Below are 23746 nucleotides of genomic sequence, written 5' to 3'. Positions count from 1 at the left end.
CCCCACCTCTGCTGGGGACGCACATTTGCATTTAGGGCAATAGCAGGAGAAAATCAATCCTTTCAGTGATCAACTCCAAATGCACAACATCTTTTAGAACAAAAGCATAACTAAAACCTGGACTTCTTGCCTTAACTTGGAGTCAGGCAGTTATGAGGCCTTTTAATGAGTAATTTAGGTAATTAGAAAGTCAAATATACAATACTCAAGAGGAAGCATCAGTGCGTCATGGCTCTGTGGCATGGTGCTCCTGATGGCACCAGTGCCATCTCCTTCCAACACCATCATTGTGAGTCCATGATGGCTGCAAAGGGTTTTCCACAGAAGCCTCAGCTTGGCTCCTGTTGGGGCATGTTTCACACCAACATGTATAAAGTATGTTGGGTACTTGCTGCTGGAATTCAACATGTGCTGTATCTCATCTAGGAGATGTAATTTACTGGCTATATTCCAGTAAAATAACTTTATGGCTTTCTGTCATGATAAATAACAGTTTATAGCATAATGGAATTAATATTTACTTTGAAGCTATGCAGTCTATTCAAATAAAGTTGCTATATATAGAATCATCCCCATGCTGCTGGGCTTCTAAATGCTGAGAATTGACAAGACAACAGGCAAATATTAAATTCCAGTTCCCTCCAGTTATTAATAAACCATTAGATTTTGGGTTTGTGACTGAAACCCTTCTGTGTATTTTATACAGCTACGATAGTTCAAGAAGTGTTAATTCAAATGTGGGATAAACGAGGCAGGAAGGGCTTTTGGGGTCCGGGAGCTCCCTCTGCCTGCCCTAAGAATGGAGACAGCGTAGGGTGGTGGGTCTGGACCACCAGGCTTGGAGCCAGGGGCAGAAACCTCAGCAAGTGTTCACAGGGAAGTTCATGATTTAACATAAAAATTGATCATGTTTTTGTCATTATAAATGTACCTTTTATAATTCCAACATGGAGAGATTAAAGATTCACTGAGCTCTAACCATGTCTCTTCTTCACGGGCATGAAGGGAGGTACACAGAAGGCAGGAAAGAAGATGGCATTTCACCTTTTTAAGCTCAAAAACATGCTTCCTGTTAGTAGGAAGACACTAAAAAAAATTGTCCTGGCTATGGTAGGACATTACACACACAATGGAAACCTGCCCCTAAGGACAACAGTGAGCCTGACCAATGGATGGACAAGGAAGGGCCAAGCCATTGCTCCCATCATGCACAGAAGGAAGCGCTGCAGGAGGATTAGGCAGTGCAGCAGTCACGGGCGTTGCAAATCCCCGTCACAGTGCTCCAGCATGCTGGTGTTGCCGCATCCTGCTTTTATTCAAAATTTCTTCATGGCAACAAGCACACAAAAACTGCAGGCAAAGTGAAACCATCAACAGAAACACCCACACAGTGTCAGAGAGTGTCTGGGGTCAGACGGAAGGCAGAATCTTCACAAACATATTTATAGTGCTCTAAGATGCTGCAGTCCTCTGGAGCACGGGGCCTTTTAATGGAAAAACACCACGTATTTGTCGTGGCAAGTGACAAGGAGCCACTCTGGCAGCATGGTGGTGTCCAGCGTAGAGTGCAGAGGGAATGCCGTGCTGGGGGCTGCAGCGGGCCAGTGCTGGCTGGAGCACAGAGGTGCTGGGGCACCCAGCCCTGCTACCACCAACACATCACCCCGCAGAGGCACCGGGACATGCCCCAACAGCCCTCAGGCTTTGCACTGGGAGAGAGGAATCTTTATTGATTAATTTGGGTGCCGGAACTCTTCACCTTAGAAGAGTTCAGAGCTACTGTATCTTATTCTGAGGAACTCAGAACATTAAACCGAGTGCAGCTCTGCCAAGCGCTGCAGTTACAGATGGACATCGAGCCCTCCCTGTGTCCAGCTCCTGTCCTCGGAGGACGGAGGGACTCCTGCTGCGGAGGGAGCATCACCACAACACTGAGCAGGGGGGCAGCAGAGGGTTGGAGGTCCGGGGCCGGCTGCAGCGGGGCCGCCGGCAGCCCTCCGGGACGGCAGCGGGGTCTCCCGCACGGAGCACGCTGCTGATCCTCGGCAGCCACGCGATGGCAGCAGAAATATGGGAACACCGGAGCGGACGAACACATTATCCCACCGCTCCAAGGAAAAGGTATTCTGCAAAGACGAGGCAACTGCTGCTACATGTAAGCCAACGTCTGCGATGGTTTTAGGAACAAGCACAGAGTAGAAAAACAGTTTCTCTCCCCGAAATACAATAATTCACACTTTCTGCATTCCTGATATTGCCAATAGGGTCACTCGGGCTTCCCTGCTGTAGCACCGACACAGTACAGCCGTCTCCCCCGGCAACTTCAATCTGACCTACAGCAGACACAGCAGGATTCAGAGCACAGCTCCTGCTTCACACCAATTCCTGGCTCAGATCCCGGCTGGGAACTAAGAGAACCCCTTGCTGCTGGCGCTGCCAAGCCCTTCCCTGCTCCCCTCCATCGTGTCTCCCTTTCACTTCACCCCAGGGTTCTAAGGGGAAATTAATGCTTTTTATGTCCAAAAAGTATCTAAACACCGTCTAATTAATCCTTATCCCTTGCCTATAAAGAAGGGAAGTAAATAGCATCCACACTCTAAAATCCCCTTTTGCCAGGTTCTGTGTCTGTGTTGCTTGCTGGGGACAATACCAGATTGTGTTTAGGAATTCCAGCACCTTCACACCTTCAAACAAGACTCTGCTCTCCCTGCTCCCCCTCCCCACACACACCTTGGCGAACAATACCCCACTTTCCAACAGGAACTCGGGAAATTAAGATGTTTCGTGCACCCCTGATGCATACAGATTAGCAGCAATACAGCAAACGAGGTTTGCCTTCCTGCTCAACACACGGTGAAATAAATAAATAAAGAGGAGCTCACTAAAAGCCAGGCAGGGAAGGCAGAGCCATCGAGGCTCCTCGCTTCCCACGGAAGCCCTTATCTCCGTCACAGCCCACAATGCAATTACAAGATTACAAGGCACACGCTGCTCCAGCATCTGGATCCTCCGTGCAATCACAGGGATCCCTACAGAACTAGGAAACCTCTTAATCTTGTGAGGAACGGCATGGATTCTCCTCGCAGCACGGCTCCCACTGACCCCTCTCCAGGGGCGACCTCCAGGGACAGACATTGTCTGGAGTTCATATTTGTCCACACAAGCATAGAAAGGAACTGTGTGGTCAAAAAGGTAAATGCTGACCACCGACTCTGGTCCAAAAAGCACTGATGTTTATTTTGTTTTGCCGTAAACTGTCTCATCTACATTGCAAACCCAGGGATTAAGTCTGTACCAGTACCCCTCCATTCCCATCCCAGTTCCCGGCACGTTAAACCCAGGCCACAGAGCCAGCAATCCAATCTCCATACATTTTATTCTCAATATATTTCATTTCTGGCCACCGATCTTTAGATCTCCTATTGGATTTTGTTTTCGTAAATGGATTTTCCCACAGAGCTGGCAGAAAAATAGATTTAATTTCGAATTTCTCTAAACTGAAATAGTCAATATAAATGTCAATGTGAGTTTGTGCCATGCAGCCTGTGAGGCGACACAAGCCTCACATTTCAGAGGGGTACGGGGGGCCTGCCAGCTTGTTTTGTGTCTGTATACTTGTTCTAATGCTTCCTTTCATAAGGATGCCTAAAAGTGTATATACATTTATTAAAATTTTTGTTTTGCTGTTTTGTTTCAGGGGTGCAAAAAGCAGTACGATGTCTAGCACTGCTTTGCAGGCAAGTCGAGAGGCAAGATTCCCTATGAGCAGAGGATTCTGCAAACTGACACCCCCACAGACCCATAACAGAATGGTCTGGATTGGAAGGGACCTCAAGGACACCCTGCCATGGGCAGGGTCACTTCCACTATTGCAGGTCCTGGTTTCCTCTCCCCCCCCCAGCACGGGGTGTAGTTGCAGCACCAATTACTCAACAATTCCAATCTAGCCTGATGTTAATGTCATTAGTCCACAGAGATCCTTTTGGAATCATTTACATCGAAACTGTCTTTTTGCATGCTAAATGAAAAATGCTCAGACTTCAGTGAATGGGATTTGAATTACAACCCTACCACATGTGGCTCAGCTTTATACACGCTATTTATTAAACAGGGGAAAAAATTGTGATGCAGTCAATTACAGAACAATTACCTGAGCGCTGCTGCAAACCTGTTGCCTTGCACTGCAGGGACGGTGGTTGCCCTTGACTTGGGCGGAACTTGCCTACAGGGCACCTGCCAGGCAGAGCATCCCCCAAGGCCCTGATCTCAGCTGAACCTTCATTCTGAAACACCCAGATACTAGGAAAACTTTTACTGATGAAGATAAATAAGCCATGACAATTAAAGGATTAGGAACGTTATGGGTCTTGTGAAGAATAAAATCTCCTGGACGTGTACAGGGCGTTAGGAAAAGATGAACTCAAGAGAATTTGCTGTGACTTTATATTACTGCAGGAGAACACATCAGGACCCTGATACACAAAAGGATTACTGGTATGTATGTTCCCTTCTGAAGAGACTCCCAGGAGATCCATTCCGGATTTAACAATAATCCATACTCCCCTTCAGAAATGGCGAAACAATGCTCCCATTTCCCAGGACTGCCTCCAACACAGGAATCATTAAGATGCCGTCATAACCCTGCATTCCAGGTGCCGTAAACACCAGCTGGAACAGGAATAAATCCCAACCACAGCTCATGAGCAGTCAACACTTCCACATTTCTGCACCAGCATCTGCCTCTGGTGCCCATTGTGGAGATGTGCACACTGCAAAGGTGAGTGTGCCACAGCAAAGCTGAGCGCTATGGCAAAGACGAGTGTGCCACAGCAAAAGCAGGGAGATGCTGTTGGACTCCATGGTCTCTGATGAGCTACAGGGGGTTAACGGAGAGGCCGGTTATGAAGGGAATCAGTCAAATCTCAGGAGAGATGTCAGGACAATGCTATTTGCAGCAGTGATGAAGAACAGAAAACTGCCCCTCCTTGTGAGCAGTTTCTCCCTTTTTCAGAGCCGCGTGTTTGTGTTAATGCATGCACACGTGTGTGTCATATTTCCAGAAAGCCTCTCACATTAAACTCTCCTTCCTCCTCCAAAGCCATTCCACAGTATTTCTCTGGAATGCATTAAGCAGACTGAATGAACAATGTGATCCTAATTAGTTTGCAAACTACACAGATCACCTCTGAGGGCGAGCAAAGCCCGTGTAAATTAAAGCGAATTGGAGTGAATTGGCTGAGGCTGCCCAAGGAATCCCTCTCCAGATTAGGGCTGCTCCAACGTGCTTCCTCCAAGGCTGCTCCCACTCTCCCGTGACAACCAAGTAGATTTCACCCATGACAGCAGGGAATGGAGAGAAGTAAAACTACTTTGCAGTTCAATATTCCATGGTGGGTTATTTTCCACAATGCAGAGGAGCCCATTTGGTCATTTACCAAAAGGAAAAGTCTGGTCCTTCACAGGTGCCCCCACCTCCAGGCTGCAGAGGCCACTGATGCCATCCCCACTCCAGCAGCTCAGGGCAGGCACAGGGATGCTGCCAAAACCCAAATGCTCTGGAAACCTGTGTGAAGTTTTGATGGTGATGTCCCAGGGTTTATGCAGTAATTGAATAATCTAAAATTTTCATTCCTGTCCTCATGGACTAATCTGCAATAGTGTTAAGGGACTGTTATGATATTAATTAAATACAAGTCCTGCATGCAAAATTGATACTTTGCATCTCCATCTCCACAAGGGAGTTTCTCTCTTAATAAGACTAAAATCAAGTTTTACTTTTTTGGTTTTTTTTTTTTAAGGAACTCATAAAGATTATTATATTGTACCAAGGTAACATACACCCAATCTACAAGAGAACAAGGTTTTTCAAACACGGAAGCTCTGGTGCTTGGAGTGGGACTGTGGGCATAGAGAGCTCTGCCCCAGCCGTGGGACAGCCCTTCTCCATAACCACTTCTCAGGCACTGGGGTTTGGAGAGATTAAAATATCCTCAACGCAGGATAAAGAGCAGCAGGATCAGCGTCGACCTTCCAAAACGCAGATGACAAGAGGGAAATTCACTATAAAAACATGACCTCGTTTTAATTTTAGCAGCAGTTTACTACGAATTCACGTGAAGGCGCAGTTACACTCTCCTGGAAAAGTTCACGCACAAGAAAAGGCAGAAACCCATCCGCTGAGCCAGCCGCCTGCGACGTGGAGCAGCACCGCCCGGAATCACGGCAAAGCTATTCCAACACTCCCCTTACTATTATTTATTAGTTAAAATTTTTAATTATGTGAATTGATTAGGAACACATCACCAGGGATCCTAATTAATTAGAATTTTAAAAAGGATCACAGACCGGAGATTCCACAAAGAATTGCACAAAGAGGTGTATTAAGGGAAAGGCCAAATTAACTTCTCCTTTCTGGTTTATCCAGCCTTTTCTAACAGGACTGTGATCAGATTAACCAAGTAATACCCAAACCCCTCCTGCACAGCAATGCTAACCAGGGCAACAGCTTGAGGATTTCAGGCTGTTTTCATTTAACATCCGCTTGGTTAAACAGTTTATTCCTCCTAATCCTTATGTGAGTGTATTCCTACTCTAATTAGTTTATTCCTCATTTATGTCCTAAATTTGCTTTAGCTGCCTCACCCATGCTCACCAAATCCTTCTATATGGTTCTGATAGATGTCAACATCCCTGAGCATCTGGTGTAGACTTTTTGTTTCAAAATGCATTTTTCTCTTTACCCAGAACTTGGAAAGAGGAAGGAGCCATCACATCGACAACACTCAGGAAGGAATTAATCATTAAATCTTCTAATACAAAGCCCTGTTCAGAACTGGCTGGTCAGTAGTTTCACAGGCCAGTGTGTTCCTCTGAGCTGCCTCCGAGCTGCCATTTCCAGAGCAATGTTTGGATGCTATTGATGCTCTTGGCTGTCGGCTCTGCAAGTACTTTTCCATCAGTGCGACAATGATCCCTATTTATCTTCTGGCTGCAAGAGTCGCTGAGATGATCTGGCAGTGCCACAAGGCAGACAGTTATTTCATGCCCTGTTAAACCCTAATGCAGCTAACTACGGTATCACTCCAAATTTGAAAAAAGCCTTTTTTTGTTATTTTAAATCTGCTGCCTACGTGTCCTAGTTGAGAACATTGCTTCCTTTTAGAATGGTATCAGAAGCCTAAACCCAAAATGCTGCTGTGAAGTACAATGGAGTACTGATCAAATAATTAATAAGGTTAGAACTACATCATTCTGCCCAAGAAACACCTGGAGGTCAAGAAAACAGACTTTTTCTGCATCATTCAGAACAGAGACTGGCAGTGACCACCCAGGTGCTGCCTGTGGATGAGAGGGTACAAGTACCTTCTTGAAGATAGAAAATCAGGTACTAAAGGGCTCTCAAGCTGGAAAAGGATGTGGGAATGAATGGCCAAACCCTGGTACATCCAAATCACAAAGCAAATAGTTTAAAACATATTTTCCTGAGTATCAAATGTGATCAGCCACAAGGAGAAACCCTCAAAGCTGCGCTTCCTCCAGCTCCCATGATGTGCCCATCTGTATTTGTTACTTTCCAGAAGACATACTTCAGTAAAACAAAAATTAATGGGTTCAGTGCAGGGCTCTTTGAGCTAAACACAATCACCACCACATCCATGCAGTCAGGCACTAAAGGGCTGGATAGCTCCATCTCTGGAACAGCCCTCCTGAAAGTCCCATTTATTTCCTCATGTGCTCATGTGGCAGCCAAGAGTCATCAACAACCTCTTGCTACAGGTAAAGGGACCGCACAGGGTCTGGTGTTCTGCATTGTGAAAGTTTACAGAAGTTAATTAAATCACACTCTGCAAACCCGAAACAAAAACAAGGCACCATTTCTGTGATGATGATTTTTTTTTTCTTGTGCTTGTCATAATAAAACATTGTTATTGGATGTAAAAATTATGGAACAAAGTTATGCCTCTCTGGTGTAATATAATGCAATCCATTTAATACTATTTTAAACCCCAAAACCTCATTAGAGCAGACAGAATGTAAGAATGACAAATGGGCTAGGAGGAAGCTGGAGCACGAGATGAATTCTGGGCACTCGTCCCTTTCCCACTGCTGGCACTGGCTTCGGGGATGCCGGGGGAGTGTCAACCACCAGCACCACGTGGGGAGCGCAGGGTGCCCGTCACCCCAACAGGAGGGAGGTTAGTGCCTTGCAAAGCATCTGCCAAGGCAGGCCTGGGGGTGAAGCTGGAAAGCTCAGCTTAGCCCAAAGTCCAGCTACAGACACAGGTGAAGCACTGCCTGTCATGGACACCCCAGTTACCCCGACCCCAGCCAGGCTCACAGGCTGTCAGCTGTAAAATCAACCCAGCCTACACAAACACACACCCGGCAGCCTCACACTCCTTGGCCAAAATGAGACAGCTGAACGCTGCAATTACACATTTTAACAGCCTTTGACCACTTTGGCCCCAAGTTTGGTATCCAATGTCAGGAATATAGCCCTGCTGCCTTAGGAACGGGCTGGGCACAGCTCTGTGGGTGGGCTTCTGCTACCAGAACAAGTTATTGACATTTAATAAATATAAAACTTGGATAAATGCACTTGTTATCCACACCTGTGCAAACCTTTAACATCAGAAGTGACCAGGGTGATGAAAATAGCCCTTTCCTCATGCAGATGGAGGTTAAGAAAGAAAAGTGGTGTCAAACAGTGACATATTATAGAACAAACAGGCTTATTCCAGAAATAATGCCTCAGGTGAAATCACTTGTCTGAATGTGTCTGAGTGGCTGAATACCATCAGCAGAGCAAAGATTCTCTCAAAACACACATGGATTCGGGCCAAATTCAACAGAAATTCTACCCCTGCATACTGCAAGACCAACACTCCATCAGCACACAGAAATTACAGCAATTGCTACCAAAACCTAGCCGAGATTTGTGAGAATCAAACCAGACCCGTTCAAGCTACCATGGTTACAGAGTGCTGTGCAGCCCAAGCTCGGGTGTCGGGTTGCCCTCGGGCAGTGCCTGTCACAAAAACCACGGAGTCTACCAGAAGATGCTCAGTGTGGAGACACTCCACAGTCACACAGCCCAGCCAGCAGCCACACAGGTGGACGGGGAAGCTGTACTCACAGTTTGCCCAAAGGAGGGATAAAGAACAAGTGTATTTGCTGGGGGTGGGGGCAGTTGTGGTTTAACCCCAGCCAGCAACTAAGCCCCAGGCCAGGGGGAGCAGATGGAATTCAGCAAATAGGAGTAATTTTCTGAAGGTATGGACAGCCTTGGGTTGAGGTGTCTTGGGGAGCCATCACCTCCCAGCCCAGCACAGCCCACGCTCCTACCTCCACTCCTTGCACCTTCAGCTTCATGTGATCCTCTCTGGTGGTCTTCCCGTCTTTCCTTTTTTTCCAGCAATACCCATCTTTCCTGTATTTCACTTTCTTTCTGTTGTACAGGATCATAGAACCATTCTGTGGTCTGAAAGCAAGAAACAGGTTTGGATTACATAAAGAAACAAAACCAGACTGAAAGTGTCTACAGAACCATGTCCCACAGACCAGCAAAAGGCTCCACAGAACAGCAACAGTCAGGATTTGGCATCGAATAAATGTTCCCCTTTTGCTGCTGTTACCTGGCTGAAGTGATGTCTGCAATCTGCAAACTCTTCCGTTGAGGATCTTGTACCTAATGTGGGAAGTGCTAGTGATAGGTTAAAGAAAAAAAAGGGGAAGTCTGATAAAATAGCCAACATTTAAAATTTTCATTGGATGTATTTTGACTGCTACATGCTGAAAATTAGAAGGAAAGAAAATTTAGGAAAAAAAAAGGATTGTTGTTATTTAATTAGACAATCTCTCTCTTTGGCTAACACATCAGCAGAATGAGATTCCAACCACCTCTAAGGCTGCACTGGGACATGGATGTTGGCTTAAAATGACAATAAACAAGCAAAAAAGAAGGGAAGGATAAAAGCACGAGCTTATACAATGGTTTCACTCTTCTGCTTAGATCAGTGCTAGACAGGGAGTAACCTGCTTCCTTCTGAGCACCTTCTCAACTTCAAAGACACAGGAGAACGTTTTCCACTTAAAAACTACAACAGCAATTTGAAATGTCTTTAAAAGCACGGTGATGCCCAGTAGAAGTTTGGGTGTAGACAGATTTTGCTGTTTGCTGAGCCGAATCACAAGTCTGTTGTAACACTGAGAAATAACAAATACCCTCCTAGCTGGGAGGCAGTGAGCATCCTGCACCGGCAGCAGGGGCAGTGAGCATTTTTTCCACCTACACACAAATATTTATTGCTTGTGACCAGAAACCCAAGCCTCATCCTCCCAAGCTACACCTCCTCCTATCCTCCAGGTCCCAGCAGCCTGGACCCAGGGGTCAGGGAGGCTGCTCCTCCTCTCCTCCTCCTAAGCATCACCCTGAAACTAAACACTCAGGTGTCAGCGCAGCCACGGTGTCTGTTTGACAGCACTGTAGATAGTGCATTAATTCAGCAGAGGTATTATGTATCTCATTTCAGTGTTCATTCTATAAAACCCCAGTCCCTGCACGTGTCAGCTCAAACTCTTCTCGCAACAGCAGAGACCCCCCAGCCACTGTCGGGCTGCGCCCCGCGGCTGACGCGCCACGCGCGTGGTCAGGGCAGGCAATGGCAAAGCAGCGCGAGCCGATCTCCTGCCTGGTGCCTCCGCACTCACACACACGGCGCTGCACGAACACACGCTCAAAGGACCTGGAGGTTTCTGATGCCAGGGATATCCTGCTTCCCTCGCCACCAGCACCACATGGGCACAGGGAGGGCAGAGCCGAGCTCCGCAGCCTCACTGCTGCTCTGCGGGGCTGGAACCAGGTTTGTTGGTTGATTTCTGCAATGAAAAAGGAACACAGTGAGAGGGCACTGGCAAAGCAGTTAACGAGATTTATAGAAAATAGAGCCCAATGAAACAAAATCTCTTAAGGATCTCTGGAGCGGTTTTCGATTTTGATAAGAGGGTATTGAGCTGCTTTAAGGCTCACAGAAAGCAGCTGGTTTTTAAAGATAACTTCATGAGACGAGACGCAATTTTAACCTGATCTACGTTGCTGCTGTATTTCACCCGCTGTAAGGAAGAAGAGAGGAAAGCTCTGCCCTGCTCATCCCTCAGCATTCAGACATAGCCCAGAGCAGCCAATTGATGGTGTGGGAAGACGCAGCAGGCGAGGCCTGCCAGGGATTCCCAGGGCATGTGACAGATGCGACTCCAGCCCAGATCTCTGGGGGTTTTGCCACTCAGCCTGAATTTGGGGATTTCCTTTTTCCCTTTGCAGATGAGAGGGACAAAGTCACAAGCCTGAGCATGGGCTGCAATTCTTGATCAGCTCTGGATTTCCTCTCCTTTATGAGCCTGTGGCATTTAAAAGCTGCCTAATCTCTATTTTGGTTTTGTGCCTGTGGCCTGAAGGAAGGAGGGGGAAGGACAGGAAGAGTAATTGCAAAGCAGAAAGCCTTTTGTCTCAAGTATTGATGAGATCTGGATGCTTTCCCCCCTCTCACCCTGCTGTCCACTGCCAAGTCTCCCACAAATTGCCACAACAGCCTAAGAGCTACTTTTGCCCAAATTGTTCCTGCTATAGCCAGGAAGAAGATCCTAAATTTTATTTTCCTACTTATTTTTAACATGAACAATCATCCCCTGGGGCTGATGGGTCTGGGAACCTCGTCATTGCTTGGGGTGACCCAGGGCTCCAGACAGTGCTCAGGAGCAATCTGGGCCACTGGATAGACCAGAGTGTCCCTCAGTAAGACAAGGAGAGGGGGAACGGAGGAAATGGGATTTCCAGGGAAGATTTTCCAGAGATGTAATCTTGTATCTGACACCCAGCTCAGCTGCGCATGCTAACCTCTGGCTCTAAGTCCAGTGTTTCTTTTGGATTAAGTCGCTTACCTGGGTCACAGGAATCTAAAGCTACTTACCTTCTTGTTAACAGGAACCAGATGAAAAGAGGGAATAAACAGAAAGCAAGTTAAGATTAGGATATTTTGGTCAACTGATGCTTCATATCTGCCTCTCCATTTGTGCACAAATTTAGGTCCCTCTGGCCTGAAGGACCGAGATTTCCCCCTAATTACATTACTGCAATATTAAAAATGCTGTTCAGTTTAACCAGTTCCCTCTAAACTGTCACATCGAGATGTGGTAAATGTCAGACATATCACTTAATGAAAACTACGTTTTACTGCCTCAGGAGCTGGGGGTGCCAAAAGGGAATTGCAAATACTGCAAATCCAGAAGAGTCTCTTTTTCAGGATAACAGAGCAAGATCAGCCAGAACCACTCCTTGAAAAGGTCCATGGCTCTGAAAGTTAATTTTTATTTTATCATCTGTATTTATTCCAATTCCAATCCAAGGAGGATATTTAATACAGGAATATGGATGTTTAACGCAGCTGCCATAAAGCAGAGGTACCACACACCAGACCCTTCCTGTACCTCACCAGTGCACAAGCAGAAGCTGCCCTCAGGGCCTGGGTGACAAGCCCCCTCCATCCCTGCCGCCCACCACACTGAGAAATGGCTCCTGCAAACAGTCTGGATGATGCTGTTTTTCACCTACATGATATTTTCTCTGGCTATGAAGTTATCATGGAGCCAAGGGACAACAGGAAGGGACTATCTTCCACAATCTGCATCTATGCATGATAATAATGAGAAATTAACTTCCACTTTCCCAAAGGAGCAACCTACTGATGCAGAAACTGGCTGGGAAAAGCTGGAGTCCTGGAGGAAGCCATGAAAGGAGACAGCCTTTCAAGAAAATATTGCACCAAATCCTTGTCCTCATTTCCTTAGGAATACAAAGAAGACGAAGTCCTTGAATCTGTCTTCATCCAGGCCAGTTTGGGAATGGGGAGAAGTGCCAAGCGTGAGTGTGACAAGGTGCCTCCCACTCAGCTAAGGCCCTGCCATGCAGCAGAGCAGGCAGAGCTCTGGGGCTAGCAAACACTGCAGGTGATGAACTCCAGGTGACCATCTATTCCTCTCTCCATCCTCTCTGCACTGTGTGCAGCTGCACAGCCCTCACACTGCAGCAGTGATGGACAGGGACTGTCAGTCAGGAGTGCCTCCTGACTGCCATCATGCTCTCATCTCTTATTTCTTGTTTCTGCCCAAGGAAAAAAATCTGATGACTGAAGTTATTTCCCCCCTGAGGAATGCTGCTCTTCAAGTCTTCATTTACCTTGACACTTCCCCCCACTGTACCCGTGGCTTATCAGAAGATTAAAGCCCAAATGGAAAACCGAAAGAGGAATCTCAAGCAGTTGCAGCCCTGGACATCTCACCCGCCCTTGCCCACACAGGTACCTGGCCACTCACTGTTGGTTTAGGAGGTCACCCAGACTCATTAAGGATGGAGTCACCCAAGGCCAAGGCAAAGCCATAACCCCTGTGTCAAGGGCATCGCCCCACTGGCCCAGGGACACACCTAGAGGACCAACAGGTAGCTCTCTTCTGTACTGACAGAAAGCTTTAAAATAATATTTATGCAGGCAAATGTTTTCAAGACTGTGGGGACTTCGTCCATCATAGCTGTAACACTGGCAGATCACACAAAAATTTGACAAACACTTTTTTCCCCCCTCCTAAATAAACACTTGGCTTTGACCTTCAGGCAATGATCACACTTGCCCTGAAAGAAAAGAAACCCCAGCATGTGCCCAGCCTGCACCAGCGGGACCAGAAACTAAAGAAAAGCCCCTCAAGACCTTAATGTAGATATTCAGACTTCACCATAACTGCTGGAAAGCCAGCACTGTGGCATGTCATGGGGAGAAGCTGCCGCCATTAAAACCTCCGCTCTCTTCACTACAAGTTGGGATTATTGGCACAGCAACTGAAGGAATCACAGACTATGTGTTTGAAATTTGTCTTTGAACTCTGCAAGGATGAAATAAAAACTTCAGGAAAGTCTTTTTATCCATGTAGTAGGAGGTATAAATCACAAGGAAATGTAAATAAGCTGCAAGTTTTTTGTATCTAGAATTAAATGTCATTTGCATTTACGATATAAGTGAACTTAATATCTACAATATTTAAGAAGTTGAAGTCTAAAGTCACAGACTTAGCAATTTTATCCAGAGTTGTAGTTAATGCAATGGCTAATCCCATCAAGGGGCATTAATTGGCATCTAGATGCTCTTTCTCATAGCAGCAGTAGGCCATAAAACTTAATCCTTACCTCCTCTTTCCAGCATGTAGCCTCCATGTTCATCAATAAAAGTAACATGATTCATTAAGTATGGGAATAATTACCTGTGGCTCCAACAAACAGGACTGAACGAGCCATGCCAGTGCCAAGTTGGCTTTCATGCCGTCACACAGGACTGCCAGGGGCTGCCAAGGAAAGCCTTTCTGCAAGATCAGGGTAAATGCTGATGGCTGCAACACAAGCTGCAGACCACTACACAGCTGCTGGGCACCTCTTTGGTGTGGGCTGGGATACCCATTGACAAGTCCTACCCCAAAAGCGGCTCCTTGGGGCTATTTAAGGTGTGATCAGGATGTTGGTGCCACAGAAACACATCGTGAAGATACTCTGTTTGCATGGTGCATTGGTACAGAAGTTAACCCCTGGAACATCTGGGGCTCTGTTGATGGAAGCAGGACCCAACTGTTCTCCCAGCAGCGATGTCCCTGCAGCACAGTGCAGGCAGGTGCCAAGCACAGCAGCTTCAGCTGCAAGTGACGGGGAAGCACAGCCTTGCCCGTGCCCCCGGGGGTGTCCCCGTCAGGCTGCAGAGGCCGAGAGCAACGGGACAGCTCCAGGCACCCCTGTACAACAACAACAACAACTCTGACCAGCACCGCTCCTCCCGTGCTCAGACCTGTACTCATGAATGCCTCGGAAATGAATGTCTTTGCTCCGTGTCCTTGCTCTTGACACAGCTACAAAACAGGTAACAGTGCTACCAGCACTAAGAACAGTGATACAAATAACAGGATCTGACTTCTCAGTAGCCATTTACTCTGCTGCCCTTTATGTTTAAGTGTATTGCAGCCGTCCCCAAAGTGCGAACTCCACAGAAGACTCACACACCATCTCTGCCTATCATGGCTACTCAGCCTGATGAACTCCACCATTACAATTTTCCTTTTAGAGCCAATTAAAAAAAAAACCAAAAAAACCCAGATTAAAAACAAAGATCTGTGTCATTCATAAGCACAATCAGGTGGGTGAGCTCTGCTCTCCCAGTGACACAGCAGGTCAGAACTCAGTTCAGCACCTCGTCTGGACCTCCCTAGGCAGGAAGATCCTTCTGGAAACAGCACTGTCCCAAAGCTGCATATTTAGTTCAAGCAGTTAACAACAGTTACATTTTACTCAGCAACATGATAATTCACATGTTGATGGCTCTGAACTCTGTAACAGACTTGAAAAAGAAATTAAAAACAATCTTTATGAAGTCCTTGGCACACCGAGCAATTGAAGCCTCCTCGTAACGATGTAGGACCAAAGACAGAATATTAAAATTGTCATTAAGTAGAATGCACATGAAATGCTAAAAAGTCTTTCTGCAAATTATTTCTTGATATAATGTCATGCTGTAGAACTAAATCTTAGTACAAGGTATGAAAAAAGACAGTTAAATCAACTTTGTTCATTTAAATATAATTTTAAAAGAACTGGCATTCATCTCTTTATTGCTCAAGGTTTTTTATCAATTTCTTTAGCCCTCATTTATTTCTCTTCCCTACTCCCATGGGGATACCATTTGATTTATTGGGAATTAATTCTTACAATTCATGAATGCTTTAAACTATTTTCAGATTAATCACCACCATCTCCACTGGTGCACCAAGGAGAGCCCAGTTCCCTCTCTGTGCTCACACAGACCAAAGGGCTGACCCCCAGGTGCCAGCAGCTGTTCTGCCTTATCAATTGCTTTCTCCATGATCACAGATTGCTACGGTGAGGACCAAGGGCTCCAATTAACTTTTAAAAGACTTATTTGGAGATGGCCTCCTCCTCCGGGTGGTACTTCAGTTCTGGTCGCTTCCCAGCACAGCAGCAACACACGTGTGTGCAAACACTGCTGCATTCTTATGGGGAAGGAAGAAAATGGAAGAAAAATTCTATTTATTTAGTTAACTTATTTCCTGTTCAACTTCCCCACTTGTAACAACCACCAGCTCCAGGCTAACAAGGTTTTCACAAGTGTGTCAAAGCGGGGCCGTACCTTGGTTTTGTCCAAAAGACCATGTACCAGGGAAATTTGCCAGGATGCACGTGAACCATGTCCTTGGGCTCTGGCAGGTGTCACCTCCCCAGCACACGGGCTGGTGGGAGCCACGTCAGCTTTGCCAGGGATTGGAAAAAATCTCACTGGGGACAGGAGGAGAGCAGAGGTCTGAGGAAGGAAAAGGGCTCTCCCTCTGCTATCAGCATGCAGCTTGACTCATGACTTGAGACACTATAAAAATCTGTAAATATTTGAAAATTGAGTAATAATAAATTAATTATAAATTTTAATTCAGAACCACTTCAAATTGTAAATGCAGTTCAACAGCTGATGAACTTCCAACACTGCAGGCAGCAAAACAGCAAAGGCCGGAGGAACTGGCAATGGTGGTATGGGAGGGAGCAACTCCCCAGCTGTGCTCCAGCATTACATCTGTCCCCCATCAGCACAGCCAGGCCCAGCAGAAGATGGGCAGAATGCTATGGAAAGGGCTGGAGACAGCCACCACCGGCTTGGTCTGTCCAGGCAAAAGCATTGTATGCAATATTGCAATTGAATTAAAAATGTCGATTTGCCTTGGACTCCATTGATTGCTGATTAATAGTAACTATGTATATAAATCTGGATTAACCTGGAAACCAGAAATGCTCAAACTGTCCCAGAAGCTGGGCTGATTGGGCTGCCTGTCCTCAGCCCTCAGCCCTCAGCCAGGACCATCAGCTCTTTGTAGGCCTGAAGCTTAGGACTGAGCAAGCTATTGAGGTCAGTTTTAAGATGGGGCAATGCAAGCAACCCCAGCCTTGTTCAAGCAAAGTGAGCATCCCCAAGGCAGGAGGGCAGAGCTCACAGTGCATCCTCCAAATGTGTTCACAAGTAGTGGCACTGATCAAGCCTGAGCTCTCTTTAACAGTCACTGACAAGGCACATGCTGGAACACCCGTGGCAGCCTGTTCTCAGCCCTTCCTCTCTTTCAAATGAACCTCACAAATATAATCTGTTTATTTATATCAATTTAGTCCCATCAATTAATGATGACAAGGCAATTAACTAGAATGCCAGACAGTAAAAAATAACCACATAATGCCTTCTTTAGAGGAAATCTATTATGTAATTCCAATCGGTCTTCATTAACACAAAGTATTCCAGTAAAAGGTAGTAATCTAGTTATAGTCTGTGAAATATGAAGATCCGCAAAGTAATTTTTCAGAATTAAGGGTATTTTTAGTCAATAGGAAGAAAGCCTGTCCGCATTTTTTCTGCAAAAACTTTTTTGTGAAAAACTATCCAAGTCCATAACGTAAGGTACCGGTACCAAGCAGGCTGTGCAGGACCACCAAAAAGGCACTAAATTCCCATCATCACCTCCTCTGCCCACACCGTTTGGGGTCTGGATCAAGCTGAGAGCATGGCAGCGCCCATTTTTTCCATCCCTCATGCAACACTCACTGCACAGATGCTGGCACCAGAGAAAGGAGTCTCAAACTGCCAATTGTAGTCATCTTCAAAAAAAGCCTGACAAGGAGGTTTTGGGCTGATTAGTGTTCAAATCAGTGTTCACAGCTCTATTTAAATGACTATGCAATACACCATTCATCCTAGCCATGGGCTCTCCTTCACACATTGGCTCCACGACTGCCATGAGTGACAGGAGAATGGCACGGCGTGACCTGAGCTGGCTCATTTCCTACCTGACGGACTGAGCAAGTAACTTGTGCACAGAACAAAGACAACACATTTGCTTCAGTATTTCATGTGAGGCATGTCAGAACTAAGAGTGTTTTTAGTACTAACCTAATTCATCAATTGCATATATTAAAGATTCCGTTTTAGGGAAAATTAAGATGAAAAACATGAGTCCACAAAACAATCAGCTTTACATGGAAATACACATTTTCCAATTTTAAGCCTTACTCCCCTTCAAACTTATTAATAAACTAGTAGATGATAAGGGAGAATAAACCCCAAATACAGAAAATCCTGCAAACAAAGAACACAGACAAATACAAAAGTAGTCAACCACTTCTCCAAAATATGCCCAAGCTGTTAAGTACTCTCGACTTAAAATTTCTAATGAAGCAGCTTAAAAAATCCCAAATTCCTACAGGAATGTGTTTACAATACAAACTCAATTATTGTCTTATTCTGATGCTTATCTTTTCTTACACCCTCTCAGCTCATCCTACTTTGGAATTTAATTACATTCCAGTATTCTGAGTTCAGATGAAATTACACATTTTCAGATTAATTTAGCCTGAACTGACTTTTGATAACAGCCAATCCTTTTTCTATTGTGCCCTAATTTGTGACCCTACAAGTCAGCATGAATTGCTCTTTTAAACCTCGTGTCACCCCACACTCACTGTCCCCAAACCCAGCACAGCATCCAGCATCACTGGGTCAATGTCTGCCCAATTTCCTTTGATCAAAACCCTCCCTTTCCTCTTGCCTCTGTTATTTTCTGAGCTCAGGTTGACACAGATCAGTCAAGGGGTGACTGTTCCCTACACACTGGTGCAGGGAAGGCATGACCTTTTCTGTTTAGTTAAAATCCAAGGGCGATGTTCTCACAAGGACGTTTCAGCTCGGCCGTCACAGGAGAAGCACAAGATGGGAACACGGGCCCAAAGCGGGCCTGGCACTCGGCTTCTCCAAACCAAACCCTGCTCTGCTCAGCAGAACCCCGCCAGGACATGAAACACTCCCTGACGGACACTTGATGCTTCCCACAGGATCGCCCTGCCAGCATCGTGCTGGGAATCCCGGCCTCTCCCCAGGCTGCCTGAATCCAAGCACGGCCTCCACAGCTTTCCTCTCACCTCCCTCCCACCAGTTGTGATCTGATGCAACTGTCAAATCCTCGGCATGTTTGAAACCTACTTGTTCAGGCGCCAAGTGGAGACTCATCTAATCCCTGCAACGAGTCAGATGCTGCAATTGTGTTAATGCCATGCAAGACTTTCACTTTCCAGAACTTCGCCAAATTTTTAGTATCAGCAAGAAACTAAGGTTAAATGTTAGCTCCCCTATGAACAATATAATCTGAAGAAAAAAACTCCAACCCTACTCATTTGATCCTTCTCATATGTTACCTAGAGTGCCCTCATGTCCTTCCTAAGGGCAGAACCCCCTCTCTAACCACTGCCCACTCTGGCACATCAACACTACAACAGTGGGACTGTGCCCATACATCACCTGCTTTGGTTGGTTTCCCACCTGCACATGCCTCTGGCTGTGCCATCTCACCCAATATTAGGGATTTTGGTAGGGGCAGGTGGGCAGACTAAAGGAAGCCATAACAGATATAACAGTCCCTCCAGATCTGGGATCTGTGCAGGATTAGAAGCGACCTTTCTATAAATTTCAGGAGTTGAAGAGATGAGATGAGATGAGATGAGATGAGATGAGATGAGATGAGATGAGATGAGATGAGATGAGATGAAGGACTGAAGAGGAAAAGAAACCAGACAGAGCAGCAGTTAGAAAAGCCTGGGAGTAAAACTAGAGGGAGAAGAGGAGGCAGAGCAAGCACACAAAGCTGCGATTATAAAATCCTCCAGATCTTTCATATCCTAAATTTAAAACAGAGCACAAAATACTGCCCTGCTCTTGGCTAATGCTGTTCTCAAAGGGGACAGTTTATCAGAAAAAGTTTGCTGCACAGACTGGTTGGGTCTTCTAAAGCTGTCTGGAATTACAAATGCCATTGAGCAGGGAGATGGGTCCCCAGGCCATGCCACTGCCAGTGTCACCATCCCTGCCCTTAGGCATCTTGCCTGAATACTGCAAAGTAGAAACAAGAAGCTGAAGAGTGGAAGAGCTGTGTTTCACCTTGGCACTGGGAGTTGGGACTGTGCACTACTTGGTGAACTCAACGTCCCCTTACGCATGGAGTATTTTCTTGGCAACTGGTCCAAGAGTGTCACCCTTTCTTAGCTGTTGACAAATCCTGTTACACAGCAAAGATTTGTACCAGGGCTTTAATTTAATTACTGTAAATAAACCCAGCAACTTGGCCGAATGGTTTCATGAGTTACCGGCCCAGCCGAGGGCCAGAAGCTGTAATCCTTTTGCAGTGCTGCTCCACGCAATATCCCAGGTAACGCACTGCTACAGCATCTGCCGCTTGCAAAGATCCAGACAAAGCCTTCAAAACAACTTGGGGTTACTGCCACAGAGATGGCTGTCCCCATCCCTGCACCAGCCCACTGTGGCTCCTGACTGTACTGTGGTTCTAGGAGCAGCCCCATCAGAGCCCTGCAGCACTGGTGCTTCCAAAGCCCTTGCAAGTGTGTGTGGATCACAATTCCAGCCCATGCCGCGCTGCCCTGCTGCTGTGAATGGGCTTCATGAGGTTGCAGAGAGAACTGATGGCATCCCAGAGAAACAGGTCAAACAGAGGCTCTTGGACACGCTGCTAAAAGAGGTTTTGTCTCTCTTAAGGAAATGTGGAAAGGTTCCCACAATTATCACTTTGCTTCCTTTGCTTGTAACCATGTAAATCAACCCCTAATACCTTGTTTGCTCACTGCAGCAGCATAAGAGCAGGGGGAAACACAGGAGCCCTTTAGCCAGAGAGAATTAAATAAAATAGTGGGAACATCCCACAAATACCAAAGTCAATTAATTCATTTGTTACAGAGCAAGAGTCCTGCATAATTTGTCCTCTGAGTAGTTTATTTTAGCTAATTGCTTATCCAGCAAGAAGATCTCCCCTGCATGACCCATTTGCTGTGCAAGAGGCTCGACTGATGAGAAATAAATGGTCACCTTCCAGAGGGCATGGAGGGACAGCAGGGACGTTCCATATGCTGCTCTGGTCCTCAGACCCACATACAAGGAGAGGAATGCACCCATAACCTAACACCACATAAGCAGGGTGAGTGTTGGTGTCCAGGTTCTCCAGAGGAAAGCAGGAGACCACAGTTCCCCCTCCCAGGACAAGCAGGAGAAGGGAAGGCTGCAGATAAGGCAACCTCACTAAGGCTTTACTTCCACCCAGCTTCATCACTGCGACTCACAGCAATGTGTTCACCCATCACTCGCCTTTTACAACAGCACTTAAAGCAACACAACAATTCAACTTGTGAGGGTGGAGCTCTTTGTCAGCTGCATCACCCTCTCAGCTTCTCCACTGGAGTCAGACAGAGCAGAGGCAGAACCAAATGGCTTAATGCTTCACTTATAGATCTCCTGTCTGTAAATATTGCTGGGGGACAGGCGGAGCAGAGCTGTCAGACCTGCAGCTGCCTTCAGCTGGCCAGAAGATGGAACCAGGACAGATGTTATTGGTCTCATCAAAATTTTGTAAATTGAACAGTGAGACGGAACAGCCTTATTTATCTTAATTTAGTTCATCCTTGACATTTACAAAATAAATACAGAAATAATACTCTCCTGTATTCACAATTCACTCTCACTGATGGCAGCAGGAATCACACAAGCTCTGACAAAGGACAGAGAGTGACACAGCTGCTGCCTGCTGGAAGCAGAGCAGAGGAGGCCAGAGGATCCCCAAGGGACCCACCAGTACCTCTCACCTCAACTCCTCCCTGCAGCACCAAGCACATCCTCGCTGGACAGAGACAGGCAATGCTGAAAGGAGAAAAAGGAGGACTGCAAGGTGATGTTTTGAGATTGGCTGGGCAGAGGATTTCGAGTCACCACCAAAGAGGCAACAGGATTTCTGTCAGGAAAGCTTCAACCTTTCACACTCCACCAGGAGGCTTCTGATGGGCTTTTACTGATGCTTCATCTCCCTCAGAATCAATAGAAAACAATAATCCCACATCTAGGCATAAATCATGCCGCACAACTCAGCAAATCATCACGTGGGATGCCTCGGGACAAAGCCACTTCTTTATTTCCAGAAACAGCACCATTAATGGTTTCCGCCTGCCAAGCAACAAGATTCCCACTTCACAGCACTGGAAACCTCCATCTTGCACTGAGCCCAGCCACTGGCTCCACTTACTGTGGAGCAAACATGGGCAAAGCTCATCTCAGCTCGTGGGTGGCTGGCGGGTGTTGGTGCTGAGAATGAGCCAGGGAGGCAGAGGGGCTATGGAGGGACAGATGCCCACCCGCCCTGACACCAGTCCCAATGTGTGCCTGCCTGCCTGCGGCCACAAAGCCACTCCTCACACCAGTCCCAACACATGCCTGCCTGCCCAGGGCTGCAAAGTGGCTCCTAAAACCCCTTTTACCACTTGTCATACTGGTGATGTCGCTTCAGGTGCAGCAGCCCCAGGCAGGAGACTGTACTGTCTGTTTACAGGAAACAAAGCTGCAGCAGCACGAGTCAGAAACTCAACGCTCCCACAAACAGCAGCTCTGGAAAACCCCAGCAGCACCTTCCCTCATGTCACTTTATATCCTGTCAGTAACTTACAGGAAACAAAACGGCCTGGTGGAGTTATCCGAGGGTGTGAGACTTAAGGTACATCTGTAATTAAAACACAGACACCAAAGCTGCGAAGCAGCGCCATAAAGCAGATCATTTTACAGCTGGCTGGGCTCCCTCTGATGTACTTGAGAACCATTTTTAAGTGACATAAAGTTTAACATACCGGTACATCTGCCTACCCACAAGATTCTACACGGAATTTAAAATTTAATTATATTAAAGTATTGTTACAGTGTGCGTAGCAAGAACGCCAACCGAGTGTAACTTGAGGAGAATCTTTGCCAGATTGTTGTAAATCTGTGTTTTCAGGACTATAAAGGAAAAAAAAGAAAAATTCAAACCTGAACACCTGTAACGGTGCTGTCAGCTTCATTACCGCTCACCCACCAACTGCTCCGCATTTGAGCTGAGCAGGATCACACACTTGCCCAGTGTTTCACTACAATGTCAATGCACACCTACAGTACCTGTGCCTGCCAAGCAATTACTCCTCACACCACAGTGAAAGCAAAGCCTGCTCACTGCCTACACACACTTATTCAGCACCAAAAGAAAAAGCCCAGGCTCTGCAGGCAGCTCCTCATCTTCCAACAACCACGACACAAACCAATCTGCCCTCTCCAGGCTGAGGAGCAGGTCCTCTGGGATGCTTCCAGATGCTTTGCATACACACAGGCACAAACATCCTCTCCCCAGTTCCATGTTACCAGCACACGCTGGCTAACGTTCCACTGGGCAACTTAACTCACACTGTGCTTGTCATACATAAGACACTGTCCCGATCTGGAAATCAAAGCATCCAACCCCTGGACACAGAGCAGCCCTCTCCCCAGGGCTCAGGCACCCCAATCCCTGCCAGCCCAAGATGGTCACGGTGCATTGCTTCAGCCCTGCACTCCAACCTCAGGGCCAGGTTTCTTAGAGGCAAAAATCCTTGTCAATAAATAAAGAACCCAAATAAACAGTTTCTTTTTCAGCAGTTGTTATCTGCAGCCATTAAGATGCAACAAGCAGTTGCTGGATGGTGTTTTTGATGCAGAGAATGTATTGGAAGAAACAAGAGAATATCATTAAGGGTCAATTAGGAGCAACTTAAAGGTTATTTTTGCAT

General features: G+C 46.4%; 1 protein-coding gene across 1 annotated transcript in view; it reads right to left on the bottom strand.

Annotated features, from left to right (window-relative positions):
• CAMTA1 (calmodulin binding transcription activator 1) overlaps window positions 1-23746 on the bottom strand; it is a gene marked incomplete at its 3' end in the record, with an annotated part of 231869 nt that overhangs the window by 140706 nt on the left and 67417 nt on the right. Inside the window, exon 5 of the mRNA XM_082295872.1 lies at window positions 9346-9481. Coding sequence (XP_082151998.1) covers window positions 9346-9481 — 136 coding nt within the window. The remainder of the gene's footprint in view (window positions 1-9345; window positions 9482-23746) is intronic.

This window comes from Coloeus monedula (assembly GCF_965178545.1).
Source record: "Coloeus monedula genome assembly, chromosome: 22".
Classification (NCBI taxonomy): Eukaryota; Metazoa; Chordata; class Aves; order Passeriformes; family Corvidae; genus Coloeus; species Coloeus monedula.
The sequence above is the reverse complement of the archived record's forward strand: the minus strand, read 5'-3'. Positions and strand labels throughout refer to the sequence as shown.